General features: G+C 35.1%; 1 protein-coding gene across 1 annotated transcript in view; it reads right to left on the bottom strand.

Annotated features, from left to right (window-relative positions):
- Positions 1–3027: 3027 nt before the first annotated feature.
- The window catches only part of LOC131163881 (probable sugar phosphate/phosphate translocator At3g14410), a 39092-nt gene continuing 22145 nt past the window's right edge, over positions 3028–19974 (bottom strand). The window contains exons 2-8 of the mRNA XM_058120687.1: positions 19114–19221; positions 18975–19009; positions 4822–4934; positions 4314–4575; positions 3941–4209; positions 3630–3788; positions 3028–3287 (exon numbers count right to left, since the gene is read on the bottom strand). Of these exons, the coding sequence (XP_057976670.1) occupies positions 3664–3788; positions 3941–4209; positions 4314–4575; positions 4822–4934; positions 18975–19009; positions 19114–19221 (912 nt within the window). The 3' untranslated portion in view covers positions 3028–3287; positions 3630–3663. The remainder of the gene's footprint in view (positions 3288–3629; positions 3789–3940; positions 4210–4313; positions 4576–4821; positions 4935–18974; positions 19010–19113; positions 19222–19974) is intronic.

The following is a 19974-nucleotide window of genomic DNA, read 5'->3' as shown; positions in this document are numbered from 1 at the left end:
ATAAATTTTGAATGAATAATTTCTTATAAATTTTTTATATCACTATATAATTTTTATTGCATCTTCATTTTATTTTATAGCTTTATATATATATATATATATATATATATATATATATAGAGAGAGAGAGAGAGAGAGAGAGAGAGAGAGAGAGAGAGAGAGAGAGAGAGAGAGAGAACTTTTCTACTTGATAAAAGCATATATTTGTATTCCATCATCAGACCACTTATTTCAAATATAACTTATTTTAAAGATACAGGTACAAGCTTTATGCACAAACCGAAAAAAGAAACTAAAAAAAAAAAAGCACAAATATAAAATATAATACCATCACTTTGCTTCTTTACTCAATAAGGAGGATAATTGACAGCAGAGCATACTTCCTCTTCTAAGTAAAAAGATAGAAAATTGTGAAATATATTAAGATTGATGAAACGAGAGTGAAGAGATATCCGCCTGCATCTTCAAGAATTATCTTGAACAACAATCTTTGCTTTCGCCAATTCAACGCAACCATGGATAGACACAACACTAAATCATAATCCATTGCAAGTTGAGGGCAAAGATGAACGGGAAAAATAATGACAAGAAGGAAGAAAAAATGGGTATGATATGAGGGTGGTGGAATGATGGGATTATATAGATAAATCAATTATCAAATGAATTAAATATAGAAAGAAAATTGAATAATTAGTTCTTCTAAAAAGATTATGTGTGTATCAACTTTTGACAATATTGGGCCTCATTAAATTTTAAACACTCACGCTTTTTATTTTGATCCAACAATTCTAATTGAAATTAACGTTGAATATGAACAAGACGGAAAAATGTCATCATACATTTTGAAATGCATTAATATTCTTTCGTTTCTTAGGCAATATTTGGCCATCCCATTAAATTTTTATTTGAATATTTGCATATTTTGTAGCCTATTTATGAAAATTTCTAAAACTTCAATGAATAATTTATCAAATTTCTCCTCAACATGGCAACATCATTCCAAAATCTAGACTCGGGAGAGATGTTTGTTTGGGAGAGGAAGTTAATTAATTTCCAATATTGGATGTGCATTGATGACCTTAAATTTATTCACAAATATTCTTTCATGCACTAATAGTAAATCCATACAAATGCACATACGAGAAAAAAAAAAAGGAGAAATATTAATAACAAAGTCTATGTTTGGTAGAATTGGAAGGACAACAAAGAGTATGGTAAAATGACAACTATGACAAGATGCATTTATCCCAAGAGGGAAAGTTTTTGAATGGATTTATTTTGTGTGGCATAACTAAAGAAATATTTGTTATATATTTATATCCTAAAATAAAAGAATATCTTTGTATCTTATGTATTTGAGATTACAGGTTCTTAACCAAGTTTTAAACAAAACAAACTTGTCTAATGGTGTTCCAAGGTAAAATTTTTGAGGTAAAATATATTAATTAGAACCTTTATAACAAAAATGAAAAATAAAGAAATAACATATAGATTTGTATTCAATCTTTGTGGGCATGAAGCTGATTAGGATAGACGTTTGAACGTACAAACAAGTGAACAAGAAGTCGCAAAAGAACAATTGAAGATTCTTTATGTGTTTAGGTTAACGGAACCCTTTTGACAAATCATTGAGATATTTGGTATGAAAGAGATAGGCTATGTAAAACTCTAGAATTCCTATAGTTGATGTGGATCTCTAGACAAGAAACGGACTTGTGAAGACGCTAATCCTATGTTTGGATAGGCTTTAGATTTGGATTTATATTAGATTTAGATAAGATGTAATATAAAATTATATTAAAATTTGTCCAAATCCAATCCAAATTTAAGGTCTCAAATCCATGAGAGTTGATATTCTCCTAATATTCCTTCATCATTTTAGACAAATCTTGATTTTTCCATTCTCGTATGTTTGTCACACACTCAGTTGATGATCTTGAGATTTGAATGACTGAATAGGCCATGATATATGCTTGCACTCCACTCTTTGAACACACTTGGGATGCACAACTGCAAAAGAACTTAATTATGAAACCTTCAAACTATTTAACAAAGTTTTTTCACTCTTGAGTTGGCTAAATCTTAAGTAAAGATTTGTTTTTCAAAACTTGAACTCATAACATTTTTTTAGCCCCTAACTTAATTTGGCTAATCTGTTGCTCATTTTTTTCATTCCTTTCTTGTTTCTCTTTTTTCCCATCATTGAGGTGTAATTGTGATATATTGGAACTTTTATTATGCTTGGGTTGGCAATTTACAATTTTGCAAGTTACTCATGATTTTATAGTTTGACATATAATAATGATTATGACAGCGTTTGTCAGGCTTTAAAGATAGTGTACGTTTAAAGTAGGATATAATCAAATATTATAGTCCTAAAAATAAAATAAAAATGATGCCAAACAAGTCTTTAATTTACTCATAAAACAATTAAATTGAGAATCCATGACAATATTATCAATGCATCAAAGTTTCAACCAAAATTTACAACACAATATTATCCATGAGTTTCTATTTCACATGATTTTAAATTCAATAATTGGGCGCAGTTTCGCTCTAAGAATACAATATTTTTTTTAAAAATTCAACAGTTAAATTCATAATGCCAATTGTGTTCACTCCAATCCAATAAATAAGGTAAAAATAGAACAGTAATTTTATATACTAATTTACAAAATAGTCGCTCATAAAAAGTTACATTATTCCATCAAACAGGAAATCAGATAAAACTATAGACCTTCCTATGAAAAAAAATCTAGATATAATTATTTTTTACCTATTCCATGTTATAGATTAATAAAAAATTTGCATAATCATTTACTTTAGAATAAAAATACCGTTTCTTTTGTTAAGCTATCAGTCCTTTGTACTATATTCTGTCCATAGGAATTCATAAAAACCAAGCATTCCCTGAGCCAAACCTAACCTTAGTATAAATACTTATTTTGTTCGTCCCAATTAGTACCCAAAGCCTACTGTGCTAAAATACTAAGAACAGCTACAGTGAACCTTTGGGCATCATCAACCTTCCAGGAATCAGGATTTTCTTAAGGGGGGATGAAAGAAATACAAATATTACTATGACTTGAATTCCAGCAGTTTCTTTACAAGCAAATCATCCTATACAATTAAGGTTCCTCAAAAACAATGAAAAGCCTTCAAACAAGCATTCATAATTCTATTCATAAAATATATGCTCTCTTGATTTTACAGATGAAAATTTCCAGTATCCGGGTTGTGTCTTTCCCATACGATGCACCAAACAAAATCTCCCAATGTAGGAGCATCTGCAACAAATCAATAAAAAGGAAAGGAATATCATACAACAAAACCCTCACCGGGCTGAACTTCAAAATTACAACACAGATAGAGTCTTCCTAAGTACTCTAAAAAAATAGAACATTATGTGCGGGTCGCGACAGAAAAGATGTCACAGATAGTAGATCAGTTGGAGATTTCAGGTTTTAAACTTTAGGAAATGGTGGAGAGGGGATTGATATGGGGTACGGGTTATTTTTTTTGGTTGGGTAGTTTAGGCCCAATAAGCTTTTCATTTTTTATTTTTAATGCGAGTGATAAACAACTCATATTACGAACTTAATTTTAGTTTATGTAAGTTGATTAAGTACCTCAGTTACTTGCAGGATTACTCTATCGATATATCTATTCATTAAAGGTTGATGATGAGGCTGTCGATGTAGACTGACTACTTTGGGACTCCGTGGAGCTACCTTGAGTGGCTTCCTTTTTCAACTTGTGGTTATTATATGCTGCCACACCTGCAATAGCTGCAAAAAATAATCTCAATTTCTTCTGTCTTTTTGTTTATTTTTACCCATATAAGTACATTTTTTTTAAAAACAATTGTATCATTCTATACAATTTCATTAAAGCAAGTTAATCATTAGTGGCGGGGGTGGGGTTCTGCTTAGCTTCTTACCAATGCCATAGCCAAACAAGTTTATAATTGTCAACTTTGTATCCGCAAACAGGAGCGCAGAGAGTAAGACAACCACCCAATCCTTGACAACTCCAGCAACACGAATTGTCAATGCACTTGTATGTGAGATTACAAGGAAAACTGACAGGTTGAGAGCAAAAGTACAGAGAGAGTTGAGTAATAGCACAAGAGGGGGGAAATTCCACGACCCCTGGGCGTCCATCTTTGGCTTCTCTAAGAAAATCCATGGAATAAATAAACAAAGAGCGCTGCAAAATAAACAAAAAATTCAGGGAGAATTTTCCTTCAACAAAATGTGGAAAGAACCACTTTGAAGGGTATTACAGCTTTAGCAAACGGATGTGGTACATGCCTGCAGGGACTAATATAGTACATGACAGATATAGGGTTCAGTTTGAGACCCTTCCTTTTAACAAGAATCTCCATAAATATAAGCCGTAAGGCTTCTCCAATGACGCCACCCATTTGGTAAACCACTCCAATCCAGCTGATATTGATTTCTCCATAAGAAGCCACTAAAACACCAAAACTTATCACTGACATTATGAAGAGCATCCTGCAGCTCATTACTTCAAGACCAGCTGCAACCCCAAGAATGAAAACAGCCACTGGCACTGCAGATCTCAATTTAGAAGAAATCATTGGTGAAATTAAAACCATTGTCAATGACAAATAGTCACAATACTTGGATTTATTGACTATTCTAAAATCCCCACACCACTCCCAGCCTTGGTTACATTCCCTAAACAAACATATTCAAATACATTTCTGGATTTTGAGACCACAGAATTTCAATAAAGGCTATAATTATACAACTTGAAAGTTGAAAGAGAGATCCAAGAAGAATAAAAAGAACTTACTAATTGCCTTCAACATTTGTGCAAATGCAACAGATATATAAAGATAGGCAGTGTTCCCCAGCCAAAGAGTCATGGCAAACATTGCACCAATTGGGATGACTGAAGAAGCAAATCTGAATAGTTATAAATTGATTAGATCTCCTAGAACAAGGCAAGAATGCACACGTAACCAAAATAAGTAACCAGTCTATACCAATTTATTAAGGGATTAAGACAATACTTTTAATATCTGGACAAATATTCTTAATACATGACGAAATATAGCACAACCAGGATCCTTGGTCAGCAAACTATTATTTTCAGGGTCTGGACCAGCACAGTGAATGTAAATCAGTAACCAAAGGGTGGCACCTTCTGTCGCCTTGTTAAGACTTCACAATGCAGTCATAAGAAAACTTAATTTGAGTCTATACTGGAATGTACTCAAAATCTTCCTCTTTGTTGCCCCTAACTATATAATTTAATAGGAAATATTCTTTGTTCTTTCAAATTGCCCCAAAACTAGAAAACTAGAAAAGAAAGCAAATCAGGTGAGAAATATTTAAAGCCATTGAATATTATATAAAAAAAGGGCAGCACGGTGCACAAAGCTCCCGCATATGCGGGGTCTGGAATACCCAGCCTTGCCTTGCATTTTTGCAAGAGGCTGTTTCCATACCTCGAACCTGACTACCATTGCGCCTAGGCTCCCCTTCCATTGGATATTGTATGATAGGAAAAATTCATTAATTGCTTATATTGCCTGAAAACTACAAAAACAGAAAAGATCAGGAGAAAATATTTAAAATCAATAAACTTTTTATTTCTGAATGAATGTGTAGAACTCATTGTGTGATCCAAATGGCAGAAATCTAGGACACATCGGTAAGTGGTATCCCTGGATATTGTCTAATGTCTATTTTCACTTCAAATAATCCTTTATCAAGGAGTGGATGAAATGGTGTCTCAAAGGGTGATTTTCTGTCTCACCACTATAGAGAATTCCTTCACATTATAGAGGATCCTGGCCAGAAATCATATGCAACTATTTTGCATAGTTCATGGGTGAACCTTTTTAGAGCCTCCAATTATCTGCTCCAATTATGCGTTCAAGTTGATCAAGACTATTGGAGTGTCCCTCGAAAACTTTGAAGAAGACACAAATTTGAAGAAATACAGAAAAAAAGAAGAGAGCTTATTATCAAAAAACCAAAGGGCAACAGCAAAAAGGGTACTAACAGATAACTGAAATGACAGGAATTTCTCGATGAACTATGACTAAAGTGGAGGAGTATCAGACTTAGGCGACTGGTAGCAGCTGAGGACTTCGGGAGAAATTATATTGATGAAAATGATCTCTTGGAATTGGCTTATCAGGAAGGGCAATAGTTAAATGTTTTCTCAAACCATGGAGAGGTGACATAATATGCTTACAGAAAACCAAAACTATGATGGTTGATAGGATCAGCATATGGGGCCACAGATATTGCAAATGGATCTACCTTGGAGCTGCTAGAAACATGGGATAATTTGTGACATGCAAGGCTGAAGTAGTGGAAATGCTGGATCACACAATTAATACATTCTCTGTATCTTGCCTTTCAGGAACTTGGAGGATAACTTCATGTGGATTTTCACAAGAATTTATGATCTGGTGAAGGACCACCAGGAAGCTGCTGTGGATGGAGCTTTTTGAGATCAAAGACAAGTGGAATGCCCCTTGGTTATTAGGGGAAACTTCAACATGGCGTTGTATGCTTGTGAAAGAAGTGTGGGAACTTCTCAGGGCATAAGCATGAAGGAATTTCTAGAATTTATAAATGTGAACCTCTGATAGATCTTACCTTTCTTGCGGCTCTTTTACATGACCTAACTCTCAAGAGATCCCCTCTTACCCAAGGATTGGCATTTTTTTAATCTCAACAAGATGGGAAGAACATTTCTTTCCCCTTTGTATCACAAAAACTTCTCCAAAGCCTTCTCAGATGACGTTCCTATCATTCTGCACACAGGAGGAATCAAGTGGGGTCCAACCCCCTTCCAGTTTGAAAATATGTGGCTCAAGTTAGAGGGTTGGTGACTAAGCTATGGTTGTCTCGCTTCATCAAGGGCAGGCAAGTTATCTAGCCTCCTTAAAATTGAAGGAAAAGTTGAAATGAATGAATAAGTTCACGTTTGGGAATATTCACTTAAAAAAGAATCTGACTTTTGCGGCCTCAAAGGAGCTCGATGATTAAAAAAAAAACAAAAAAAAACAAAAAAAGTTCAAAGCCTCGATGCTGAAGATGAAGCAAGAAGGCTGCTTCTCAGGGGGGGAAAAAAAGATGGCTGAGGTCATTAATATGGAAGAAACAACTTGGAGACAAAACTCCAGGGCCTCATGGCTCAAAGAGAGGGATCTGAACAGCAGTGTTTTCCACCAAACAGCAAATGCTTACTGAAGGTTTAACACCTTGAGTGGAGTTGAAGTTGAGGAAGAGGCTTTGGTAGAGTTAGAGGCCATTAAGAAGGGAATTGTGATTTCTATAAAAATTGCTGCAAAGAACCTTAAAGTTGGATACCAAAAGTTGATGGCATCACTTTCAACACCTTGAATTCTTCCATGCAGTGGCAGGAAAGGCCATTTGTGAGGAAATGCTTCAAGCCCTCAAAGACTGCATTGGAGACAAAGCACCAGGCCCCTACGGCTTCACTTTCGTTTTCTTCCAAGCAAATTGGGACCTCTTCAAGCAAGAACATAATCAGGGTTTTTGATGATTTCGACAGATCAGGCAGACCAGTGAGCATCATTTCGACCAATGGCGGATTCAGAAATTATATTTTGAAGGGGACCAAAGTATATATATTTATATATATAAATATATATATATAAATTTTATAGAAATTTTTTTAATATGTTTGTAATTATTATAACTTTCATTAATTTTTAACTAAATTATCTACACACGCAAGAATTTAAAAAAATGATTAATTAGAATAATAAGTAAATCCATCTTAACAACTATAAAAAAATGAAATTATATATACATCACTATGAGCATGACTTACAAAAAAAAAAAAAATCAAAAGATCAAATATAAACCAATAATTTAACTTGAGTAATGACCCTATAGTTATGTTCGCCGCTTCTTTCATAGCACAAAAGTCATCAATCATCAAATCAATATCAAAATTTTGCAGAATTTCTTTTTAACTGTATATAATAAAGTAATCACAAGATAGACATCTTTCATTTATCGCAAGTTTGATTTTAACAAAATTCATAATTGGGAAAAAAAAACACACTCGATTATAATTTTAAAAATTAGGATAATTAAAATAAATTGAGACAATCTAGCAACAAGAGGATAAATTAATAATTTTACTGTTTCCACCAACTCTCAACGTAATTTAAAAATGATTGACATTTCTTAAAAATTCTAGACACTGAAAAATATCAATTTGATAATATAGTAATTAATTTCTCAAAACTTCTCTTTTTAGTAAAGTCTTTGGAATAAAATTAACATATTTTTATGACAAATATTTTTGTCACTTTTTATTCTTTAGGAATTTTCTTTTAAGAATTATCAAATTGTTATATCATGTGTACCTATTCTATACATTGGTATTAGTAATCCTTAACTTTTAACCTTTTTAATGTAGATTTTTATACTATTAGACAAGAAATTTTACATCGTATATTTACTAACTTAATTTTTAAAATATTTTTAATAAATTCTTGCTATAATCTTTCTTTTTATTTTTATATAAAAAAATTATAATATGATAACAGAAATAATTGCAATTACCAATTTTTAAATTATGATGTAAGAAATTTAGGTGCATGTAATTTGCATTTTAAAGTATGTACATAGATAGAAATAAATGCAACTACCAATTTTTAAATTATGATGTAAGAAATTTAGGTGCATGTAATTTGCATTTTAAAATATGTACATACATACATTTGGTATAAAATAGAATAAAACAATAGTGGAGATATCTTCATTATCTATACGATTTGATCTTTCATATGATCTAGGTGATTTTGTTCTACAGGTAAAAGTATGATGGAAGTTTTATATATATATATATATATATATATAAAAATTGTCCTTCAGCTGAGCCTGGGGGGTAGGATTGGGAATTAATTGGAAGGGACAGGGGGGCTTTAACGGGTCAATTTTTTCAATACAAAAACAAAACAAAAAATAAAGAGAGAGAAACATGGAGCTTTGCAGGGGAGCTGCCCCCTCCAGTTAACCCAATTTGGAGGCCTATGTTGATGAATAGAGTAAATGGTTTATTGGGTCCTAAACCCAAATGTTATTGTTGTTCTTCTTCTTCTTCTCTCTCTGTTTCTCTTCATTTATTCTCCCTTTGATTTTTCTATGCCCAGAATTTCAGTTAAAAAGAAAAAGAGAAACAGTTCTGAACTTTTTAGAAAATTCCAATAGTATCACATTCTTTCAAACACCCCTTCCCTTGAACGGTTGAACCTTTTCTTGACAACTTCCACACCATCACAAACGAAACCTCCCGAAACCCGAGCCCCTAAAATTTCATCATCTTCTGGCCACCATTGAACCCCACGAGCCAGTCAAACATCTCCAGCTGTCGCTCTTTGAAAACTCTAACGTCCTGTGCTTTTCTCATCACACCACCAACACCATTGTACTCCCCATTCCTTGATCTCCCCTTGCCCCAAAAATCATTGCCGGAAAGTTGCCGCCGGCAACTCACATGCGACACGCACAAGCAATGCGCGTGAGAAAAGTTGGCAGAGTTCCCTGCAATTGTCAATTTCACAAGAAATTGCCTTCAGCCATGATGTTCTGGGTTTCTTCCACAATATTTCACTTTCAGCATTGAAAATCAGCTTCTATTGTTGCATTTGTGAGTTTTCTAAGTGAATTCATTTCATTTCTACGTGATACTCAAGATTAAAGGTGACTTGAAGATTGTTCTTAAATAATTGGGAGTGAAATTTGTGGTTTTCATGAATATTGAGGCTTTTTTGCAAATCAATTAAGAATCTTTGGTGATATATAATTGCATCATGAGTCCGCAAAGGTGGAATTGTTATCTGTAGGGTACAAAACATGGAAAATGCCTTAGAGACGATTACCAATGCTTTGAATAGGCTAACACAATTGAGCTTTAGGCAGAAGGCCCATGAATTTTTCTACCAAACAAGATGGTCGAATCAGCTGTAGTCCCATACTTTTGAGTTGTGTGAGGACCAAAATAATCATTCGTGCTAGGGAATTAAACTAGAAGTCTCAGATTTAATGGTGATGGTTCTCCTGATGAATTTGATGATTGGCTATATTCTTTGGTGTACTACTTCCAATGGTATGACATGAATGAGGCTAGAAAGTTATGCTTGGTTGACTCTAAATTGAAGGGAACTGCTCGAATTTGGTGAACTAAAAAATGTGAGATCTTTAGAAGAAGGAGATTTGGTGAGATTACAACGTGGGATGAGAAGATGCAAGCCATGTAGGAGCAATTTGCGCCATCCAATTAAAAGCAGCATTTGTTCATTTCGAACTCTTTGATTTGAAGCATGAACAAAATACAATTACAGACTAAACGTAGATTCTATCATTTGGCTACTCATGCTGACATAGAATGGAACAAGGATGTGATGATAGATTTGTACAAAAAGGGTTGAAGCCAGGTATTGCCCCCAAACTTGTTACATGTTGTCTCATTACAGTTGGGGATGTAGAACATGTTGTCACTCAGATTGAGGAGGACACGCAACATAATCCTCCTAGAGCTACATCAGCTCTTTGATTTGAGAAGAATACTAGTGGAGTTGCACAAAGAAGATGGTTGAGCAATTGGGTAAACGAGTTTGAATTAGTACCCCTTGGAAGACTGTCGAGCATTCCAAAACAACTTCTAAAATCCAACCATCACTTAAATGCTTTAAATGTCAAGGTTTTCGGCATCGAGCTTCACAATGTCCTAACCAAGTCATGGATGTTGCGGAAAAAGAAAATGGTGATGATGATGGAACTCAGGTAGTTGAAGCTGAAACAAAAATTCCAAGTGACTTAGATGATGATGGCAATGTGAGAATCTATTGAGTGCTTCGACATATGCTTTCCTCAAACAAGAGTGAAGAAAAAGAAGATTGGTGGCAGACCAACATCTTTCAAACTTAAGTGATATGCCAAAAGCAGCTTTGTACTTAGGTTATTGATCTTGGTAGTTGCACAAATGTAGTTTCTGAAGAAGCCATGAGGAAGTTAAATTTAGCAGTTGAGCCTCATCCCAAAACATACAAAATTGCTTGGGTGAATGATACCAACTTGAAGGTCCATGATTGTTGCTTACTTACTTTCAAGATTGGTTCCATTTGGAGACAGTGCAATGTGATATCCTTCCTCTCTAATTATGTCATATCCTTGTGGGCCGCCATGGCTATTTGATAGGAAGGTGAAACATGATGGATATGAGAATTCTTATTCCCTCTCCATTGACCACAAGAAGTATAAGTTGATGCCATCTTGAACTCTACCACTCACCAAGTCGAAGCATACCACGAGTTCTTTTCCTGTGAAACAAGATGATTCTATTCATGGTGATGGACTCCTTGGTACTTTCCCCAACTCGACGGAGTCGAGTAATTTTTAGAAGCAAGAGCAAATATAGGATGAGAAGTGGGTACTTGAATGGATCATTTTGTCCCAATTTGGAGGCCTATGTCAAAGAATAGAGTCAATGATTTATTGTGTCATAAACCCAAATGTGTTTAGTTAGTTGTTTAATGATGTGTGTTTTGTTTGCCTGTATTAGGATTAAGTAAGTGTTGTGGCTTGTTTGTAATATTAGTGTATTCTAGGGGTATGTTTGTAATGTAATGTAGTTTTAGGAGTTCACGAGAAATTTCATTTTAAGGGGCTTTCTTATAAATAAGGTGTTAAAGCCATGTTGTAGGAGTAGTTGTTGGATTTGAATTGAAGTGAATGTGAGTTTTCCATTTGCATCTCCTCTCTTCCCCTTCCTCACTTCAATTTCTTCAAACCTCTCCCATGGCTGCAGATCCTTGATGCTGCCTGTGCATCACAGGGGCCTTATGCATCAAGAATTTCTGCCCTATCAGCTTACTGGGAAGTATATAACTATTAATAAAATCTTATCCAAGGTGCTTACCTCAAGACTCAAGGAAGTGATACCAAAAACCATTGGCCAGCTCCAACACGCTTTTGTAGCAGGTAGATGGATCATGGATGCTGCTCTTATAGCCTCTAAAGTTGTGCATGCCTACTCTTGAGGCATGGAAATGAGGAGAGATTTGCAAAAAATATTGACTGCGTTAGCCTGGATTTTCTCCTCTAGTTCCCAAAAGAATAGCCTTTTGGGATATGCGATGTCAATGGATCCATGAATGTGTTATGACTCCAATATTTCCAGTGTTAGTTGATGGCTGACCGTCAATTTTTTTTTTTCCAATCCTCTAGAGGGCAAGGGGATCTCCTCTCTCCCTCATTGTTTATTGAGCCTCCTGCTGCAAAATGCGTAGGTCGTTTCAGGTATTAGTATCGGGAAAATGGTAGAAAAATGGAAGTCACCCTCTTGCTGATGACACCATTATATTCTGTGAGGCAGATCCTCAATTTAAGGTGTACCCTTCTTTGCTTTTGAAGGATTCTCGGGAATGAAAATCAACTTGGGAAAAATGAAATTATTCACATGGGAGACATCACTGAGAGAGCTTTCATTGTGGGCATTTTGAGCTGCAAATTGGGGTATTTTCTTTTAATCTACCTTGGTCCCCCTCCCAGAGCTAAGTTTAAATATAAAGGAGTTAGGGATCCTATCATCGAGAGGTTTGAGAAGAAACTCACTGGATGGAAAAGGATTTACCCATCAAAAGGAGGAAGACTTACCATCATCAAGAATACCTTTTTAAATCCTCTTAAATCTCCCACTCTATTATATGTCCCTTTTCCCTATTCCTTGCTCAATAGTCAAAAGATTGGAAGGCATTCCCAAAAATTCTTTTGAGGAAAGATAGGAGAGGAGTTCAACTACCATCTTCTCAATTTTTTTCCATAGGGTGGGGGGAGGGGTAGCTGTTAATCAATGTATTCAAAATAGAGGTTTAAGGCTTAAGTCCCTATCAAATTTCAACAAACCCCTCCTCAGGAAATGGTTATGGAGGTTCCTGAATAAGCAAAATCATTTCTGGAGAAAGATCATTGTTTCAAAATACCTTGATCGCAATGGTTGGACTTAAGAAGTTAGAGAACCCTATGAGGTAGGAATTTGGAGATTCATATGAAAAGGCTGCAAAGATCTATCCTGTTTTATCAAATTTGACATGGGGAATGGTGATAATGTTTTGTTTTGGCCCAACATCTGGTGTGGCCCTTCTCCTCTTAACATAAGGTTTCCAACAAATTTCAGCTTGGCCTGCAACAAAGGTGCACTAATTAGAAGTCACCTCCCTTCAGCCAATGGAAGTCCACAGGACATCCCACCTGCTGAGAAATACCCATGATTGGGAGACTGAAAGCTTTGTGGATTTCTTTAGCAACCTGTACTTTTGTTCACTTTCGATACCTCCCTACTGAACCAATGTGCACCCTGGACAATAACAGCTTTACAGTCAGCTCCCACTATAGAAAACTCATATCTCCCGTTGCAATGAGCAGAATGTCCTCCTGGAAGGCTATTTGGAAGACATCTGCTACCATAATGATTGTTTTTTGTGTGGGAGGTAAGTATAGGGAAGATCCTCACAATGAACATCAGTGGAAAAGATGACTGCCACAGATGCTATTTGTGCAAGGCAGATGCTGAGACTTTTTTTTTTAATAGAAAAAAGAAGATATATTAAGAGAGGAAAGGAGATTACAATTTAAAAGAGGACAAGCAATCTCAAAAAAAAATTAAACTAAAAAAATTTAAAAATAAAAATAAAAATAGAACGACCTAACTAACAAGTCACACAAGAAACCCCCTCTTTAAGCCCTTGCCTTCATAATTCACCAAACACTTAAAGTTTTCTTATTCACTTGCCCTTTTTTCAATTTCCTCCTCTCTCCATGCAAGCAAACTTTGTTACTTTCAAGGCTGGTAAACCACGTCCCCATCTCATCCATCAATTGTTGAGCTTCTAAGTCCTTTCGATCAACCTCAACAATTGGAGTGGCAAGATCCCTTCCTTACATTGTTGCTTCTTACCCAAACCATCCTCTTCAGTAGAAGTGCCCTCCAAGCCTTCCAATGGAGATGGCACCACATATAATAAATCCCCATATAAATCAGATGATTCAGAAACATAGCCACATTGATCTTGAATTCATCCAAAAGCAAGCTGCCCTCATCTGCAAATTCACTAATATCATGGCTATCATCATCCAACACATCACCCCATTTCTCCTTTTCCTTGCACTTTTCAGTCCTCTCATTTCTGTATCCTTTTTGAAGATTTTGAGAATTCACAACACAAAGTATTTCCAGGCTTCCAGTATTGTCAATTACATTTTCCTGGGAATTCCTAGAAGAATTATCTTGCTCATCCACCAGGCGAACATAAACCTTCTTGAAATTCCTTCCCTCACCAGAAGAGTGATCCCCCTCTTCAACAGCCAATCTCTGTATGTTATCCAAACCACCTTCATGAACCTTAGTGCAAGCCCCTCCCTCAGTCAATGCTGAGGGCAACTTCTTGATCAACCCCTCATCCTGGCAGCAACCCTCTTGAACTGAAACAGGATCAGTTGAGTTCCTAATACTAACCGAATGGCCAATAACACTAGGTGAAGGTTGCCCTGCTGGCTTCACCCTACCAATCCCCTTGCATTGCGCAATGGTAGGCTTGGAATCCCTTCCCTGCAATAAAGTGTAAAACTTATTCTGCAGAAGGGGAAGGGCAGAGTTGACAGTACTAGGCTTATACAGTTCATCTCTATATTCTGTAGTGGGCTCATTACCTTCTTTGTGATAAATAGACTTCTGGGCTGGCCAGAAAGCCCATAAAGATTTAAACTGTTATGAGCTTCAAAGGCTGCTGATTTCTAATCAACCTCCACTGGGCTAAATCACCACTAAAAGCATTTATTCTTGGACCAGAAATCTCTGAGACTTGGCCACTGTACTTATCAGAAAGCAGCAGGCTACTGCTATGATGATGGGTAAAGAATTTTGGGCATGAAAGGCATTCGTTCAAGAAAGAAAGAACTAAGAAGGAAACTTTGACTCTTGTTCCCCTTACCATTTTTTGGATTATGTAGAGGGGAAGAAATAGAAAAGCCCTTGAAGAATCAGCCATGTTAATCAAAGAGAGATGGACTACCAGTTCAATTAGTTCACATGGGTAGCATGTACATGATAGACGCCCATACAATTCTTAACTTTTTGACACCCTGTATTACAGATGATTTCTCTTTTGACACTGTTTTGTGTTGGAAGGGGGGGTAACCCCAGGTACCCCTTAATGAAATTTCTCTTTGCAGATAAATAAATAATATCCAAAAAACTAAATGACTTGAATTTGAAACTGAATTTCTAGCCTCACTTCCCATACTGCATCATTTTCCCCCAGTTGAAAAATACTCAACCTCAAGTATTTAAAGGGTGGGAGGAGAACAATGAACTAGAATTCAGAGTTAGAGATTTCCAAATCAATCAAAAATTTTTTTCCCATAGGAACAAGAAGAAATTAACTACAGCTTCTGCCTGCCAATCACATAACCTAATCATTGGTAATGACAACTCAATGGCAGGGATTTACAGGAACTCTTGGACCATCTTGGCCACTTGCTCATCCTTAGATGGGTTTCTATCTTCCTTATGTTTGGGGAGCTCCTCAGGCCCAATCTTCTCAAACTTCAGTTTCAGATTGAGCAGGTGAAACTCAGGAAAAGACTACCCATGATGTACTCTTCTTGCTTTGCAATTTTGTTATCAACTTGTGTAGGTAATGCTTGGGATGAATAACTATCTTTTAGTGCAATCTTTAGGATTGACATTTGGCAACTATGTACAAAACACCATGGCTGCCTTTCTCCTGAATTGACATACAATTATTTGATCCGTGAATGACCAAGCCCTCTCTGTGATTATCCGAGGAGGGATACCATACCAGATGTATCCTGAATAATTGCCCATCTCGTTGAGAAACAAGCATCTCTCTACGGCTCTCAACACGGTATTGCTCCCACAGGGGAAGTAATGCAAAAAAAAAAAAAAAAAAATCCAATAGAAAGACACGACAATTCCTTGTGGAAAAAGTATTTGCTGATACAGAGATAAGATATCAAATTCAGTAGCTTGGCCTGCTTGGGTTTCAATTTTAGTTTAACAGTAATGGAATGGTCAATGAGACTCCTATGAACTCTACCAACACAACTCAAATATCCGTGGAAGCTAGTGCTTTGATTCCATGCATCATGCTATGGAAGAACTGGAATAAATGCAGTGCATATCTGCATGATATCAAATCTGATAGGGAAATAATCCAGTTTAGCAGCATCATGGCTACTTAGGAAGGAATGTGGAAAGTGTATCCAATTTTTTTCTCAAGTGGTTTGAGCAAAGGAAGTTTGGTCCAAAGTTCAGGTTCAGGCTGAGTTAATTGGCATAGGTCTGGGGCTCTAAGATTTTGGTAGCTTGAGTGTAACTCAAAAGATCATGGCTTCCTCCTAAAGGCTTCTGTGATGAAAATGAAGCCCAACCCTAGAAGCAGCAGCTGTGGGCACACCAGCAGAAAGGCAGCAATAAAAAATAATGTAGACACATCCACAAGAAGGAATTAACCTTAACCTAATTAATTTCCTTTCCAAAATTTTTCCAAGTCCATTACATAATACTGATATGATATTCAAAGACCTGCATGCCAGAGGAACAAGAAAACACAAACCAGAAACCTAATAAAACTAAGGCACTATTATGCGTACTTACTTTCCTAATACAGCAACAACAGCAAACCAAGTCTTAAGTCCCACTAGGTGGGGTTGCTACATGAATACTTTTCCACCAATTTACATAATCATGGGCAATTTCCTCTGACAAATTCAGGGCTGTTAAATCCTTATTCACTATCTCACTTCAAGTTATTTTGGGTCTACCCCTACCCTTCTATTGCTTCTCACAATAATTAGCTCACTCATCCTCACTAGTGCAATACTGGCCTATGTTGCAGATGCCCAAATCATATGAGTTGTCCCTCCTTATCTTATCTAGGAGTTACACCTAACTTACCATGAATATGTTCAGTACTTAGTTTGTCTTTTAATGTTATACCACTCATCCACCTTAGCATCCTCATCTCGACAACTTTTACTTTTTGGATATGTCGTTTCTTAGTTGCTCAACATTTTGATCCATATAGCATAACTAGTTTTACAGCCATTCTAGAGAACTTTCTTTTTAATTTGAAGAGTATTCTACAATCACACAACACTCAAAGAACTTTTCAATTTCACCAAACCTGCTTTAACTCTATGCATTATATCTTCTTTAATTTCTCCTTTAGCTGGCAAAATAGATACAAGGTATCGAAATCTACTAGTGTCGTAGATTTCTTGATTATTAAGTTTAACCTTTTCTCCAATATTCCTCCCATTATGATTGAAATTACATTTCATATATTCTTTCTTATTTCTACTTATCTTAAAACATTTAGATTCTAAAGCTTCTCTCCATAATTCTAATTAGATTCTACTCTACCCCTAATTTCAATTATCAAGACAATATCATCAACAAACAACATACACCAAGGAACCTCATTTTGGATACTCCTAGTAAGTTCATCCATTACTAGAGCAAAAAGATAAGAGCTCAAGGCAAATCCTTGATGCTAGTCATTACTCTATCGTCCATATCCTTCATGACATTAGTATACCTACTACTACATACACCCTTTTTTCTGACACACACCATACAACTTTCTTAGGTACCCTATCATATGCTATCTCTAAGTCGATAAAAACCATATGCAAGTCCCTTTTTTTTCCTAAACTTTTCCATTAATCTTCTTAAAAGATCTATAGCTTATATGGTAGATCTCCCAAGCATAAAACCAAATTGATTTTTTGAGACCATTGTTTCTAACCTTAATATTAGGTCAACTACCCTTTCCCACAATTTCATTATATGATTCGTAAGTTTAGTTACACAATAGTTATAACAATTTTGAATATCTCCTTTATTTTTGTACATAGGTATTAAAGTGTTTTTCCTCTATTCATTTGGCATTTTCTTAGTTTTTATAATTGTGTTAAATAAATTAGTTAACCATTCCATTACACCTAGGATTTCCAAACTTTGATCAGAATGTTATATGGTCCTATAACTTTTCCATTTTTCATTTTTTTAATGCATACTTAACTTCGTTAACTATAATTCTGTGAAGAAATCTCATATCTTTAGCCTTTGCCTCATTTTTTAATTCCAAATTTAAGTCTTCTACTTGATTTTCATTAAATAGCTTACTAAAGTAACTTTGCCACCTTTCTTTGCTCTTTCTTTCTCTAGCTCTAGCAAAGTTTAAATATGTCTCTTTTCTCCTTCTTTTGTATCTAATCTAGCATATAAATTATTGATTACTTTCCTAATAATACTAAAAATATTTATACATATTTGCCAACAGTAAGAAAGCTATCATAAATAAAATAACATGCAATAATCTATTCTACAAAAATAAAAAGCAATAAGATCCGTTATTCATTCCACTCACTTTCAGGTGGCTAACTTGATTCTCCTACCCTTTCTCCAAAGTCTATCTTATGAGAGATATCAAATAATATGCATCTTATTCATCCCACTTAATTGTCAGTAGCTAAAGCAAGTGTTTAATTTTTTCACCTCCACCACCACGCCCCCCCCCCCCCACAAAGAAAAAAAAAAAAAAAAAACAAAAACAAAATTTCATCTTCTAGTCCCCAATAATCCATTTATCCTAGCAAAGTAAATCACATATTCATCTTTCAAGGTTCAAGTCACTGGCAAAGAGCAAAATGGTGGAAACCCAGTAGACTGGTTTAGTTTACAATTGTAAGTCTCCATGGCATGAGAACAGAAAGGACAAAATAGAAAAGAAAAAAACACAATCATTCATATTCCTTGTCATGTTTTAACTGATGCATTGTAATAGATTTTTTATACAAGTTACAGTAATAGAAGCTGAACACATTGCATAAAGGAAAGTAAATTCCTTCAGTACTTACATTTCTGGTGTCATCCCTTCCTCAACCTTCAAAATCTGCGAGAATATCAGAATTTCATTAAAAAATAATTTTAAAAAAAAACAGAGAGAGAGAGAGAGTAGCTAAAATAGCCTGCCCTGATACTTGGCAAAACAAATACCTTAAAAGCTTTTGTGAGTACAAAACACAACACAGAGGAGAAAACCATGTGAAGGAGGGTCAATCCAAGAGGATAAGGGAAGTTTATTTCCTTTGATGACAGAACCCACTGCATTCATGAATGTTGAAAAAAAAATTGTAAAAATTAGCCATACGAAATAATTATCGATATGGGCATTGCTATTTGATTAATATCAACAATGTAAAGAATGAAAAACTGATGGAGATGAAGCAGTTGAGACAAAACCATATAGTGTCCTTGAGTGAATAGCTAGTGATAGTGAAATGAAAAAAAAATAAAATAAAATAAATATGCATTAGCGAAAACTTACATAAAGACTAACATAGAGCAGTACTTAATGTCTTCAAAAGAGAGAAAAAAAAAAAATGAAACAAGCTAACAAGTATAGTTGCCAAATAGAGATTCAAATCATGAAATGAAATTCCAATTTTGGAAATGGAGAATCGAGAATTGAATTGAACCATAAGATTTAGTATAAATTTTCAAAATAAATTCTAAATGACGTGCATATATTTATATACAAACAACAAGAAAAATAGAAAAATACATTTAAATTTTTGCAATTAAAAAAATCATATATTTTTTCATCTGTATGCTTTCACTAAAAAAATGAAAAGTACGGGAAGGAGTCAAGAAAATATCAATAAAGATGAAATTTATGTTGTTTAAGGGAAGAAAAAAAAAGAGCATCCCAGTGCACAGAGCTCCTGTATATGTGGGGTCCAAGAAAGGGGCGGATCACAATATTGTTTAAGGGAAGGAATCAAGAAATAAAATATTAAAAAACTGAATTTTTGGTGTTTATCAACAATTTAAAATAATAATACTTCATGCATATTC

Source organism: Malania oleifera, chromosome 9 (assembly GCF_029873635.1).
Source record: "Malania oleifera isolate guangnan ecotype guangnan chromosome 9, ASM2987363v1, whole genome shotgun sequence".
Classification (NCBI taxonomy): domain Eukaryota; kingdom Viridiplantae; phylum Streptophyta; class Magnoliopsida; order Santalales; family Ximeniaceae; genus Malania; species Malania oleifera.
This window is presented reverse-complemented; position numbering and strand designations above follow the sequence as displayed.